General features: G+C 37.2%; 1 protein-coding gene across 1 annotated transcript in view; it reads right to left on the bottom strand.

Annotated features, from left to right (window-relative positions):
* The window catches only part of ENPEP (glutamyl aminopeptidase), an 82,845-nt gene that overhangs the window by 46,040 nt on the left and 22,069 nt on the right, over positions 1-14,736 (bottom strand). Inside the window, exons 4-8 of the mRNA XM_047718219.1 lie at positions 8,432-8,552; positions 5,808-5,962; positions 5,215-5,328; positions 1,974-2,108; positions 122-187 (exon numbers count right to left, since the gene is read on the bottom strand). Coding sequence (XP_047574175.1) covers positions 122-187; positions 1,974-2,108; positions 5,215-5,328; positions 5,808-5,962; positions 8,432-8,552 — 591 coding nt within the window. The remainder of the gene's footprint in view (positions 1-121; positions 188-1,973; positions 2,109-5,214; positions 5,329-5,807; positions 5,963-8,431; positions 8,553-14,736) is intronic.

Below are 14,736 nucleotides of genomic sequence, written 5' to 3'. Positions count from 1 at the left end.
ATCTCTCCTAAGGAGAGAAAAAGTAAAAAGGGGGTTGTCCTTAATTAACCACATATTGTCACCCATCAGCCATTGATCAGTGTAGCTTACGTTTAATACTATTAAAAGTAATAAATCACACCTGACATCCTTTTTGAAATTTCTCTGGTGTCATCCAGTCTTCAAGCATTCTCAGAATGGACGCTCCCTATGGTAGAAAAGAATGGCAGGTTGAACTAGTAAAGGATAGGCAGGAAACAAACACCGGGGATTGCAATTGTGACCAGTATTACAGTATCTTATTTGTGAGATTATGTCTTCAAGATGACCCTACTAAATCGCTTGGCCATAACTCCATAGTTTTAGGATAAAAAATGTGATTTGGCACACCCCCTATATCTCCGCTTCTAAAATAACTAAAAGGTAAAGAGAAATTGATAGAGTGGCCATCATTTCAGTGACTCAAGGTTTAAATAATTACTGCACTTCACCAGATGAACCAGCAGATGGGGCTTTTCTAATGAAAGAGAAACGTTAGAACACTTAGAAAACTCCTCTATTTTTCAGGGACTAAGGAAAGTAATTCCATAATAAAATTCTGCTTACTTCTTAAAGTATATTTCAATACTTCAAAAAGATTACATTTAGTGGAAATAGTTACTTGAGGAATTATCTGGCCAAATAGTTTAATATAGTTAGATATATCATTAATGCCTAAAATCTTCTTCAAAAGTAGTTTTTCTCATTTGGTTTTATTTTATCTGAAGAATCTGAGGAACTCCTCTGCTCTCAACTTTCTCTGTATATGCTATAAGATTAATACTAAAATTCACTATTTATACACTTTTAAATCAATTTTCAAGTAACTTGCCAGAAAAACATGTGCTTCCCTAGTAAGGGAGCAATTTTTACTGTCATTTAAATACACATTATTTTTGTACCTACCAGAAGGCTAAAGACTTAGAACATTTATTTATTTATGACCTAATATCTTAAACCCATGGAATATCTCTGACTCAAAGAAACTGATTTAATAAAATATAAGTGTCCCCGTGTGAGTTATTATAACATACCATAAGTGGATTAGAAATGTCCATTTTAACAGAGGAAAGAATTATTGGTAATGTGAGACAAAAATGAAAGGATGCCATGGGAATAATGACATGGGAATAATGACACAGAAAGCCAAAAATATGATGTCATAACTTTGAAATGGTAAGACATAGAAGGCTTTTTTCATTCAAGCCATTTTATCTAGTATTCATTTTAATAATTATAATATTTTAAGTAAAAAACTTTAGGTATTACACAGAATAACAAAATAGATTCATTTTCATCGGCCTTTGAGCCACTAGCATAGTGGGTAAGCCATGACCAGCAAAAGGGAAATGACTAAATTATACTGCATGCAGGCATGAAGTTGTTTGGAGGAGGAGCTATAGGAAAAGCTGTGGGAGAAAGTGGGTCACTGTAGATCTATAGTAGCTTTGCAGACCATGTTCATGGATAAAAATGCCCCATCTACAACGCTCATAAAGTCATCTTTATATCATATAAAAATGATTAAAAGTCATTTCTTCAAACTGAGTTGGGTTTAACTTCTTACTGCCTTCCCTAAAGGATTCTATTAGAAAAGGTATCCACATATATGGTACCAAAGACCACATAGCAGAAGATTAGCTGTCCTTTAAAAAGTCAAATAAAATAATTTTAAACTTGAAGCTTGAAATGTACATGTTCAGTTAGAATGAAAGAGGTTATAAACAAAAGTGAAAGGAGAAATTTTTAAAAATCTGATTCAAAATCCTGTGACAATGACCAGCATTGATCAGTTTGACTGAAAAGTACAAACTGTTGAATATTCAGCAACCAGAATAAGCTCTACACTGTTTCCTAGAGCCCATTAGCATAGTCTCACCATTCTTTCCATTTTTAGCATTTACTGAAAGTCACTAAATAGGAAGATGTTCACAACAATGTCATATTTTCCCTACCTTGCTATAGGATATTCCATCAAAAACAGATGTTATTTCAGCAGGAGTTGTCACGGTGACAACAATTGGGTGTGAAGACATCAAAGAATCATCCTCTTGCACAGGTAATACATCTTCAAGTAACATCTGGTCTCTCTGAAAGGACAGAACGAACCCAAAAAAGACAGCACTTCCTTTATACTAGCTCATATTTCAAAATATCATTTATATATCACTTGGGGGAAAATAAATATAAATGACTCAAATTACTTAAGACAAGGATTAGGTGTTTAAATTAATCATATTTTACCCTTATTGATCTATACTGATTCCTTTCTCTCTTTCTATTGTAATTTCTTTGACTTCAACCCTACATGATGGGACAAGAAGACACAATCATCTGTGAATTCTGTTTCTGCTACTTCTGCGTGACTTTAAGACACGTGCCACACTTTTTAAGCCCTATTTCTGTAACCATGCAATGGGAATGATATCACCTCACAGATTTGTTCTCAGAATTAAGACAGGATACATGTTGACCAAAAATTGGTGTTCAGGATTCTTTTGTCAACCAATTATTAGAATTTGGATGATTCATACTTAATCAAAGAAAATATTAGTTCTTGTTTTAGTTCTAATAATTGTCTTCTCATCCCAATGCTATGTTTTCTCAGCAAAATAGAATGGTTAAGAGGTCTAGCCCTGTAGTCAGACTTTCATGGTTTATAGCTCAATTTTTCCATTTTCTAGGTATGTAAGTTTAAGGTCTCTAACCCATCAAATAGGGATGATAGTGGCTTATGCTTTTTAGAATTGTTAGACAATTCAATGATAATGCATGCTATGCATTTGGCATAGTAACTGGCAGAGCGAAACCTAACACATTAGCTGCTATTATTATTTTGATTTTTAATCAATTAGATTCTGAAATCTCATTCTGTTAAATCACTACTTTAAAAAAATCAAGATTTATGGTCTTAATTAAAAACATTCCCCAAAGAAGATTGAGCTATATTTACATTTTCCAATTTTGCGATTTCCATTTATAATAGGCAAGGCACTATTTTCAAGTGATGACCACCAATCAAGGTAATTTTCACTTGGATTTTAAATTTTGTTAAACCTAAGAGGCTTAAGTAGAAAGAATTCAGTTCTCAGTGTCAGGAAATCTGACAATGGTTTTGGTTGTGTTACCAATTGTCTATTTGAGACTGGAAAGTTTTATTCCCTTTCTGGGCGTCAGCTTTTTCACTATGAAATGAGGCTCCACTGTTGTGGTACTTATCAGGATTTCCCACAATCTGTCTGTATTTATCTCTTCCCCTCCACCCACCAGAACCTTAACTGGGAACTCCTTGAAGGCAAGAAATAGGTTTTCTTCTGTTTGGGATCCTCTGTAGTGTTCACTGAACACAGAAGATTTAATAAATATATAAAAAAATGGTTGGATGGACGAATGGATGGAAGAATGTTTGGGATGGACGATGTGATTAAATTTAATTTAAGAACTGCATACTTGGGGTGCCTGGGTGGCTCAGTCAGTCAAGCATCTGACTCTTGATTTCAGCTCTGGTCATGGTCTCAGGGTCGTGGAATCAAGCCCTTTGTTGGGCTCTGTGCTCAAGCAGATACTCTCTCTCTCTCCTTCTCCCTTGCCCCTCCCCACTGCTTGCTCTCTTTCTCTCTCTCTCTCAAATAAATACATAAATCTTAAAAAAAAGAACTTCATACTAAATTCTTTGGAAATTTAATTGGTGTTTTGAAATACTGAATTAGAATATTAAAATGTTAAATATCTTATATATAATACAACAATATTAAAATGTTATAATTTCTCATAATATCTTGCAATAAGAAGGGCCTCAGGTTACTTTATAGAAAATAAGGAACAATATAATATTTCATTTATACAGTTTAATTTCAACAAATTACAAAACAATTTTCAACATATATGAGTGATTCTCAACGAGGGAAAAGTTTTCCCCCCAGGAGTCAGCTGGAAATACCTGGACACATTTTTTTTTTAAGATTTTATTTATTTATTTGAGGGAGAGAGAATGAGAGAGAGAGCATGAGAAGGGGGAGGGTCAGAGGGAGAAGCAGACTCCCTGCCAAGCAGGGAGCCCGATGCGGGACTCAATCCTGGGACTCCAGAATCATGACCTGAGCTGAAGGCAGCTGCTTAACCACCTGAGCCACCCAGGCACCCCACCTGGACACATTTTTGGTTTTACAACTGGGGAGGGAGGGTTGCTTGCATCTAGCATATATGGGCCAAGAATAACCCTTAATTTCCTAAAATGCACAGGACAACCCCCACAATTGTAAACCACTCCCAAATTATCTGGCACAAAATGTCAATATTTCCATGGTTGACAAATCCTGATGTAGATTAAAGTTTTAAGCAGGAATCATTGTAAATTAAGTTTCTTACTTTTTAAAGTAGGTTATGGGAAGGGGCCAAGGGGCTTTAGGCATATAAGGGTGTGTTTTTATTTTTTCCAGTGGAGGGCAGTAGTCTCTACATTACGAGACCTGTAATTCCTACTTTTACACAGCAACACACTTCAACTTCCACATATACAAACAGATAAGAGCACTTACACCATCTAAATATCGATAAAAACAGATTAAGCTTTTCAGAAAAAAAAATCTTTAGGGTTCATAGATGTCTTTGTTCCAGGCCCCTTGGGGACACAAGGTAGGATGATACAGTAATTACATGTATTTTTTGGAGCTTTTAAGCTTACAGAATAGAGAACAATGTTCTTCTTTCATAGAGCAGAGAACCGACTCAGGATATGTCACTTGCTCAAGGTCACATCCCCTATAACACTCAGTTTATGCTCTTCTCTCTTTATCACACTATTCCAACAACCTCTGTAAGGTAAGTCCTTTGCAAAATTAGACTTTGATTTTTCAAAGGATTAACATTGCAGAACTTAAATACAGAGCTGTGTTGTCTGAGCTCACTATTTTGTTTTCCTGCTTTGACACATGTTATTGAGAGAGACTGCCCAGGACATCCTCAGATTGGGGTAGTCAGTTGCCCTCCAAGGCCTGGGCATTGGCCTTCAGCAAGGTATAGTTCAGTGGAACGAACTGACTCCACTCTGTACTGTACTCCAACTGTACTCACAAAGGAATTCCCAGTTCACTACTGCGCCAGGCCCCTGACCCAGGAACATTGTCATGGTGTAAAGGTTTCAGTCACTTTGCATGAGGCCATTAGACATTGAGAGCTTATGTGTTTCGGGCTCACCATTTGCCAATCTTTTTCTGCTTCGTTTACTCCAAGGAACTCAAAGAAGGAAGCAAATCCTTCATTTAGCCACAAGTCTTCCCACCATTCCATGGTCACAGTATTTCCAAACCACTGAAATTATAAGCAATAAAGAGACAGTTAAATTATTATGCTTGTGGTAGAGAGGCCTAGAAATTTGCAATACGTTTATTTTTCCATGTAAATGTCACTGGATAGAGAAGTGGCAGGCATTATACTTAATTAGCATTTGTTTCCTGCTTGCCTTTTTTTTTTTTCTATTTCTCCCAATTTTTAAATGATCTTAAATTCTCCTTACTTTATTGCCTTTATTTAGGTATTATTACTGGGCCTATTTAAAGTCAAACTGAAGTCCGGTGTGTATTTACTAAAAGCAAAACAACGTGTCTTAAAAGGTTTCAATGTGTCTTAAAAGGTTTTCATGGTAAGATATTTGCTAGCACTAAGAAGACAGGCAAGATTTTCTGATTGGCTATTTTTTATTTGCTAAGTTATTATTAATCTCAATCATCCCTATGGTCTTACGCCACTTTTAAAATAAAACAAGCTAATTTGATACGAAGATTCTATACCTGATGCACAAGTTCATGGGCAACCACACTGGCCACCCTCTGCTGGTTTGATGAGGCTGATTCCTGGGGGTCATAAAGCAGGTTTGTTTCTCTGTAAGTGATGAGACCCCAGTTCTCCATGGCCCCAGTGCCAAAATCTGGAATAGCGATTTTATCTATGGAGAAAGAAATAATCCTGTGAGAAATACTTCTTTGAATTTGTTTATAACATTTCTTACTAAATTAGTTCTGTGCACAAATGCTTTTTTAAAAGGCTAAAAATAATTTCTTAGAGTAAAAAACAATCATCTATTTGTATGAACTTTTCAGCCTTCATGCATTCAGACTTTCCATGGAACTTTTCCTGTTAGCCCCAGATATCAATGTGTCTTTTAGTTTTCAAAGGATACTAATGGCAATACTCTTTTCAGTTCTCTATAATTTTACATCTTTTATTTCTCTCTGTACTTCTTTTTTATTAGCTGTTTTGGGGCTTTTTTTTTTTTTAAGAGTTTTACTTAGGTAACAGAAAGCATCTGTTTTTGAGGATAAGCTGTGAGGAATAAGGAAGTGACGTTTTCAAATGAAGACTTAGAGGTACACAGTTTCCCAGTGCACAGAAATATATTTCTATCCAAGGATGCAGAATATTAAAGAATATAAAATTCACTTTTCCTCTATTTCTGTACAATTTGAGATCAACCCAATTCTTTACTGGTTACCACCCATTTGCATGCATTAAATAAGTTGGATCAACATGAAATAGACTATGTTCTCTCTAAACTCTCTTCCAGACCTAAAATGTTGAATATTACCAGGAATTTCTATTCTTTATTTTTGCTTGGGCCTATAATCTTTGATAAAACTTTGGACAGGAAGAGGCAGTGCCTATCAGTTCTGTGTTAAATCCCAAACAGAAAATGTTGAGCTTGATTAGTGTACAAAATACAGATTCTTCAGCTAATGAACTATGATAAAAATGTAATTTCTTTATTATTACACATAATTTTTTGAAAGTAGGCTTTACCCCCAGTTTGGAGCTCAGTGCAGGGCTGGAACTCACAAGCCTGATATCAAGGCCCGAGCTGAGATCATGAATCAGATGCTTAACCAACTGAGCCCCTCAGGCACCCCATATTATTACTTATAGTTTAAATGAGGCATGTAAATAAAAATAAATTTTTATCTAATAGACAAGCAAAGGTCCTTTCTGGTTACCATAAAGATTCTTAAAGCTTTTTATAAAAGAACAAAAAGTGGAAAGATCTTAAATAAAAGTCAAGATTACAGCAGTGGTTTCCTTTCTGTGTTATTTTCATTCTTAGGTTCGGTTATTTTGTCACAAGAATCCCACTTAAAAGGTGGAGAAGTATTCCCCGCAAGGGCCATTATTTTCTAGAATATTATGGAGTGTAATTTTTACCTAATCCTTGAAAGGATGGACTTCTTTGTGACCTCATTTCTCTAGTGAGTATTGACATTATAATTAATTAACTCCATTGTATTTAATAAGTGGGGAGTGTAATAAATGCAGAAGTCAACTGTACAGAAAGTCTAAGACAGAGTCAACTCAGTAAGGATTGAAAATGCATTTAAAAGTATAAAGAAGAAGGTGTATGGGGGAAAGGGAAAAGGGGAACAGAGAAATAAATTTGTGAGAGTTCCACTGCCTGCTTTATCCTGGGTGGTTCAAGTAAGATAAAGAGAAAAGAGACTTTTAAATTAATGTGCTTTACATTTTATTAAATATTATTCTGATGATGAACAGTTGCTTCTCTTCCCATCTCTTTCTCTAATATTTGGGAGCTGATGCCATTGAAGAGAAAAATGGAGCATCTGCAAAGTTGCCCAAAGCCACAGCTACCCTCACGTAGAGAATCTGGCATTCCCAGTCACTTTGCATTGATAGTTTATTAAAGTAGAGGCATAAACAGAAATAAAGAAATCAATTTTGGGTTGATTGCTTCCTTGTGATCTTCATTTTATCCCTACAAATATCTATATGGGTGGTTCATTTAAAGTTTTTGTTAATACCACTCAAAATTACTAATAAAGCACTTCTACTTTGGGTAGCAGTATCATATCTACACCATTTTGATTATAGCCCAAATTTTATTTTAAAAGGAAAACATGCCCTCCCCCCAATTAGGAAAAAAATATTTATGGAAGGAGTATCAGTGTTTCATTTTAACTGCTGGAGAATCTAGAATTAGTCTTGTACAATGGAAAGACTAGCAGCACATGGGACTCCTATAGCATCATTTATCCTTACCAGTTATCAACTCATTGATGGTAGGGAGGCAATGCAAGCTATACAAAGGGTCATGATTTTGAAATCAAGGAATCTAGGTTGCTATTTCTGGCTCCATTATTATCAACACCTGCAGTTTTGCACATTACTTTAGTCTTTATTTGCAAATAAAATTCTATGCATTTATAAGGTACAACCAGAGTAAATATGGACATTATTCTTGGAGGAATCCAAAGTGCATCTTTCAGCATCTAGTAAATAGACATGTATTTGGGCATATAATAAAAAGAGACTAAGGGGTGACTATTAACTAAGAATGAGAAAACCTGAAATGATTTGACTTAGGTAAACACAAAGGCATATTAAATATAAGAAAATAAAAAATGAGTCTCACCTAATTTAGGAAGAGCATAATGCATATCAAAGTATTCTTCAAAATAATCAAACACAATTTTAGTTACATTTGCAGCATACTCAGCTGTGTGCTTTTGCTGTGGCTGGACGTATATAGTGAGCTATTAAACAAAACACAAAAAATTAGTGAAAACTTTTCTTTATTTGGTAAAACACAAAAACTATGATATAATGGAAAGAAGGTGAGCTTTGGAGTCAGGTAAGGACTTATTTGAATCCAAGTTTTGGACAAATGATTTCACATCTCTGAGACTCATGTGTGAAGGAAAACAATACTGTATAACTCTTTGAGTGATTTCAGTAACTAAAAATAATGTAAGACACGATGGTTGTGTCCAATATATTTTTAAAATGTTATTACTTTTTTCCATTTAGAACATATATTTTTCATATCTATGTGTCTACCCATCTTTCTATCAATATCTATCTATCTATCTATGTATCTCTGTGTTATTTATCTTTGAAGAAATGAATCATATGATTTTTCTCATCTAAAGAGTTCTTAGGTATATTTTTTCCACTGTACTCATCTACCCATTACTATCCAAATTACCCTTTTGATATTTTAACTATTTTACTTTCAGAGTCTAAAATACAGTAATTCAAAATTTTCTGAGAGGGAGGCATCAATCCTCTAAGTCTCTAAGATATTATTTTGTGTCCTTATGACATGATTTATAAATCATGTCTAAGTATAGACTTTTTGTCCCCTGGTTACAGCATGTATGACCCAGCACAGCCAACATGATATTGAAGGAAAAAAACAAAGTTGGAGGACTGATACTACCTGACTTAAAGACTTACTATAAAGCTACACTAATCAAGACAGTGCAATCTTAGCAAAAGAATAGACAAGTAAATCAGTACAACACAATGGTTGAAAAAGAAGTCTTAAAAAAAAAAAAAGTTTGTGAGAGGGCACCTGGGTGACTCAGTCAGTTAGGCATCTGCTTTGGGCTCAGGTCATGATCCCAGGATCCTGGGATAGAGCCTGCTTCTCCCTCTCCCCCAATTCATGGTCTCAATCACTCTCTCTGTCTCTCAAAGTAATAAGATCCTAAAAAAAAGTTTATGAGGAATTCAAAGGAAGCATACTTGTTGAACTTAAGACCTGATTCAAAACCCTCAAGTAAAGCAAAATATGCTTATTTGGTAAACACAAGCCCATCTACCTGAGACACATGACTCATCATTAAAAAAAGGAAAAGAGGAGAGAAATTATGCCTACTTTCTTCCCGTATTATTCCAAAAGCATTGCTAGTTTTGGTGTTCTCTAAGGCACACATCTTGGGCCATCTTTTCTTAGATGTGAAAAACAGCAGAAAGATCCAAGAATTTAAAGGCCAACTACTGAAAGAGCATCCCTGAAATTACCAGAGCTGGCTCACTGTTCCCACATCCACTGGATAGCTGACATTCTTGCTTTAATTGCAAAAGTAAAGATGTGTTCATCTTCATCTCCAAAAGCAACACAACTCACTCAACTACCATCCCAACAGTCTTTGAGCTTTGTCTTGGGTTTGGGTTTGGTTTTGTTTTTTTCAGTTACCAGGATAGGTGATACATTTTCTCACTGTTCTCATTCTCTTTATGAACAATGACTTGAATTTTCCAAGAAGTTGAGTGAAACTAAGGATCCAGTTGGTGGCCACTGTATAAAGCAAAGGTAATTGCCCCCTATGAAATCAAGACCATCGTGTTCAGCCAGGACAGCCGCAACGCACACTGAGATTCTCAGAACCTTTCATCTGTGAATTAGAGTGTCAAAACTCCCTTGGAATTTCTATCACAACTGTTCTCTACCATTGAGAAACTTGAGGCAGGATAGTTCCTCTTGACCTACTCCACTGTTATCCACTTACCTACTTTTGTGCCACACATAATGTTTGGAGAATCAAAGGGTTGAGAAAGAAGGAGAAAGAGGAAGAAGTAATAACAGTGAGTCCCTAGACTCACTGCTGTGAGTGAAGAGAAGGAAGAGATAAGTGTAGGAACCCCAGATGAACATCTGGAAGGAGAAAGACTCTGTTCTTTGTGCCGAATCTTCTTTCCCATGCTAGTAGATTGGCTCCCTTCACACAGAATGCTTCTGAGACAACATAATCTGGTTTTTCTCACTCTCCATATTTCCGTGGTTGGATTGATGTTAATGTAAATTCAATCGGAATGAAAGTATCCCCTTCCTCTTTTGTTTCTGAGAAACACCATCATGAAAGTATGTTCTGCCTTTACAGTCTGGCCAGTCTGAAGATCACCTGTGATCTGTGACCTTTATTTTGAAGGGTCATCAATCATATTTTCTGACCATTGCTCTGATTCACTGAGCTAAGCACTCAAGAATATATAGATTCAGTCATTAATCTTGTAACATAATAAGACGAAGTTTATCTAGAGTGTGTCCTATCATCTGCCATATGTAACAAACATTCTTACTCTAAAGACTCTACCAACATGCTAATATCGTGTGCTCTCTGAAGCTTCAAAATTCTTCACGTGGCATCCATTTAATAGCAGATCAACTATGATGTTCAGATTTGGTGATTTAAGCATCCTCCCCTCTGCAGCTGCCAGCACTCCTCCTCTGCTAGGTTTTTCCTACTCTCTGACCTCATCTTCAGCGGATGGTCCATCTGCATCTCCCTCTCCTTTCTGTGGGCTTTAGTAAAGGTAGCTAGCCTTCCTCCATCATCGGCTAAGCTTAGGAAACTACCCCTGAATTGTCATCACTTTGTAATAATTGTCATTTTTCGAGTTTACAAGCTTGTTTCACTAAGATGACTTTTTTAAGCCTATGACTGGCAATATTGAAACAGCATGGAGTGAGGAGGGAGATATGCACATACACTCTTTCTTCTTCCTGCCTTCTAAAAGAGACATACATCCTTTATTATTCGAGGATTCTGTTAAAGGTCAAATATGAAGTTTACATTTAAGCTTCATAATCTTATATAGAAGTATCAAGTTTGTAAGCCTTCAAAACCCTATATTTGGTTTTTAGAGATAATATGTTCCCTAAGTAAATCAAATTACCTAGATATACCACTGTTGGATACTATTAGTCATATCTCAAAACACCGAATCTATGGAGCTGGTGTCAGATCTCAGGTCTACACTTTTCAGTGGATATACTCAGCTGATTATTCCTTTGGGAGGTGTGATATATCTATATACTTTATCGTCATCATTATTGTTGTTACTTTTCTCTTATCATATGGGAACTGCCTGTAAAGAAGACTTCCACAGTTCTACATATTGTCCCTTTCACTCAAGCGATTTCAGAATTTGAGAGATAGAATTTCTGTCCACGAAAATTAGGAACCTGACTGGCTGTGGTCACTTCCTTCATGTGTCATCATTATGATTAATCATTAGTCCTACTGAGCATTTAAAATTTCCAGGTAATGTGATAAACGCATTCTGTGCAATGTCTCACTCTACACATCAATTCTACAAATCTGGCATATTCACAGTAATACGATATAATTTTTTGCCTCACTGTTAAGTTCCACTGTTCTAATTTCCACAATTAGAAAGTCCAAAGGGTTCCTTTTTTTTTTTTTAGATTTTATTTATTTATTTGACAGACAGAGATCACAAGCAGGCAGAGAGGCAGGCAGAGAGAGAGGAGGAAGCAGGCTTCCTGCTGAGCAGACAGCTCAATGCGGGGCTCGATCCCAGGACCCTGAGATCATGACCTGAGCCGAAGGCAGAGTCTTTAACCCACTGAGCCACCCAGGCGCCCCAATTTTATTTATTTTTTTAAAAAGATTATCTATTTAGAGAGAGAGAGAGAAAGGGTGAGCATGGGGGAGGGGAAAGGAGGGAAAGAATCAACCAGGCTCCCCACTGAGCAGGGAGCCCAACATAGGGCTCGATCTCAACATGGAGAGATCATGACTTCAGCCAAAACCAAGAGTCAGTCGCTTAACCGACTGAGCCACCCAGGCGCCCCAGCCATCCAATTTTAGGTAAGAACTGTAGACCTCTTTTTCATATTTTAGAGCTTGAAGGGTTTTAAAAATAAACTTCCTCATTGTGTACATGAGAAACATGAAGACTAAGGCAAAACTGACAGTAGTCTTCAGTCCAAAGTTGGGTTTTTACTGTATCATCCTGTCTCCTCTCCCTCCTCTAAGAGTGAAAACTGACTTTCCCTGGCTGCAAATTCGAATTCCCCTCAGACCCTGGCTTACGGAGTGACAAGGAGCATTAAATAAGCTAGTGCATAAAGTAGGGCTTGACATGTTAAGAGTATTATGCATCCCATTGAGAACACTGGTATCACTGCTGATAAGACATTGAATGATTAATCTCTGTAATTTTCTTTGTCTGCCCTTCCTTATAGGTGAGTGATAGCCCCATTACCAGTAGGGACATTAGGATGATACCAGGGGGAAAAAAGTAAAAGTGTTTGCCAAAATAGGCTTTTCCTGCCCACACAATAAATTTGAAAGCCAAAACCTTTAGATTTGCCAAAGACTGGTTAGAAGTGCTTTGGGACTTAAAAGCAGAGGGCCAAGAAAAAAGCAACCTGCAGAATTTATGCTGTAACAATAGATTAGAAAGAGAACAGAGAGAGGCCCATCTCTCCCTCAAAAAACTACGCTAGAATTACCTGCACCAGGAGAAAGGTAGTGAGGCTAAGGAGTCAAGACTGTGGAAGGACGCATCAGGGTCAGAGGTGAAGGCCCTGAACACAGAAAGTCCCTATGAACAGAGAGGCATCGGCCTGAACAGACTGCCAGCCACCACTGTCACCACCGCCCTGGTCAGAAGCCAAGCCAATGCCTGCAGGGTTCCCACAGCCGCCTGAGAGCGCTACAGGTCAGCTGTACCCCCGCTCCATGTCCTACACCCCTTGTGGACTGCGCCATCCAGGTTTGCCCAGGAATGGCCAAGGAATATAAGTCTATTGCTTATCTGTGTACATCTCTTGTCCCAGCATAATTCATAGCACCATCTCTTTTATTTATATTTTACCTATTAAATATACTTGACCTACCGGCAACGGCCTGCCTTTCCGTCGTCGATCATTTCGCAGGTTTAACACCTGTTCATCTCTTGAGGTTTTATAGTCTCACCTGAACTGCTCCAAGTAGGGACACCGCTATATAAGGCCCAGGATATCTCCAGGGCCTCTAAACACAGGGCGAGATCTTTGGCATTGTAAGAGAGGATATGACCAGCAAAGACCCAAAAACCCACTTGGGTGACACTGGACAGCGGTGACCACCTATCACATTGCAACTGAACCACAGGTATCTTAGCATCTTCGGTTCCCATCCGGCCTTAACTTCCTTCCTGTGCACACGGCCGGGGCTCAAAAAGGCTACCAAAATAATCTGACTGGTTGTTTCATTACCATTGCCCGCGTGGCCAGGCTGAGAAATAGAAAATAATTCCACTTCGTTTTTAAGTCCAGAAACGCGCCCTAAAGGTACAGGGCTGGTGTGACTTAAATATGCCATCAGCGTGTTGAATTGCGAAGTCTGTATTCCTCTGCATGTTCTTCTGGCGGCGGGCAGCATTGTGGCCAGGAATACTTGACAGAAAGCAGGGGTGGTACACTGAGGGTTTTTCAAGTTTTGTTTGAGGCTGCCTGATCCCAGCAATGTGGTCTATTCTTCCTAAGTTTGAGCTTGCCCATTCCTCACAGAAAAATCATCATAAATATGCAAAACCGTGGCTCCAGGTGTGGGGGACTAAGGACTATTTTTCTGCCTTGGCTTTGCAGGTTCAAAAGTGGCCAGAACTCTGGGTTTGGAACTCAGCTGCTGGGATGTGCTGTTTGAGAAACAACCTAGCACCTTCACCTGGGTTCCACCAAGGGTTTGTGCGAAGCTTACTTTTCATTTGAGTCAAAACTGAAGTTGTTTGAGGCTTGATGATAATCATTAATGCAGTATAATTTTTTAAGGACAAAAACCAAACTTTAAAAAGTCTAACTTACCTCATAGACTTTTATAGTATTTTTAATTCATATTATATTTACATTTTTGCAAATATAAATCAAGAATACGAATCATTAGCCATCCTCTATGGCTTCCTGAAATGAATACATTCTTTTGGGGAAGATTAAGAGCCATGAAATTAGAATAGCCCTTTCAGTAAAGAAATGAATTCTTTTTAAAAAGCTCATAAAAACATTATTAAGATTAAAGTCATTCTGAAAGCTTCACAAAGCCATAGCAAAAATGTCCTTTTAAATAATAAGGTAAACCTATGTCAAAAATAGCTCTGGGGCAGTAGAAAATTGTCATTAGAACATGACAATAAGAATAGAGG

The sequence above is a fragment of the Lutra lutra genome, chromosome 2, assembly GCF_902655055.1.
Source record: "Lutra lutra chromosome 2, mLutLut1.2, whole genome shotgun sequence".
Classification (NCBI taxonomy): Eukaryota; Metazoa; Chordata; class Mammalia; order Carnivora; family Mustelidae; genus Lutra; species Lutra lutra.
This window is presented reverse-complemented; position numbering and strand designations above follow the sequence as displayed.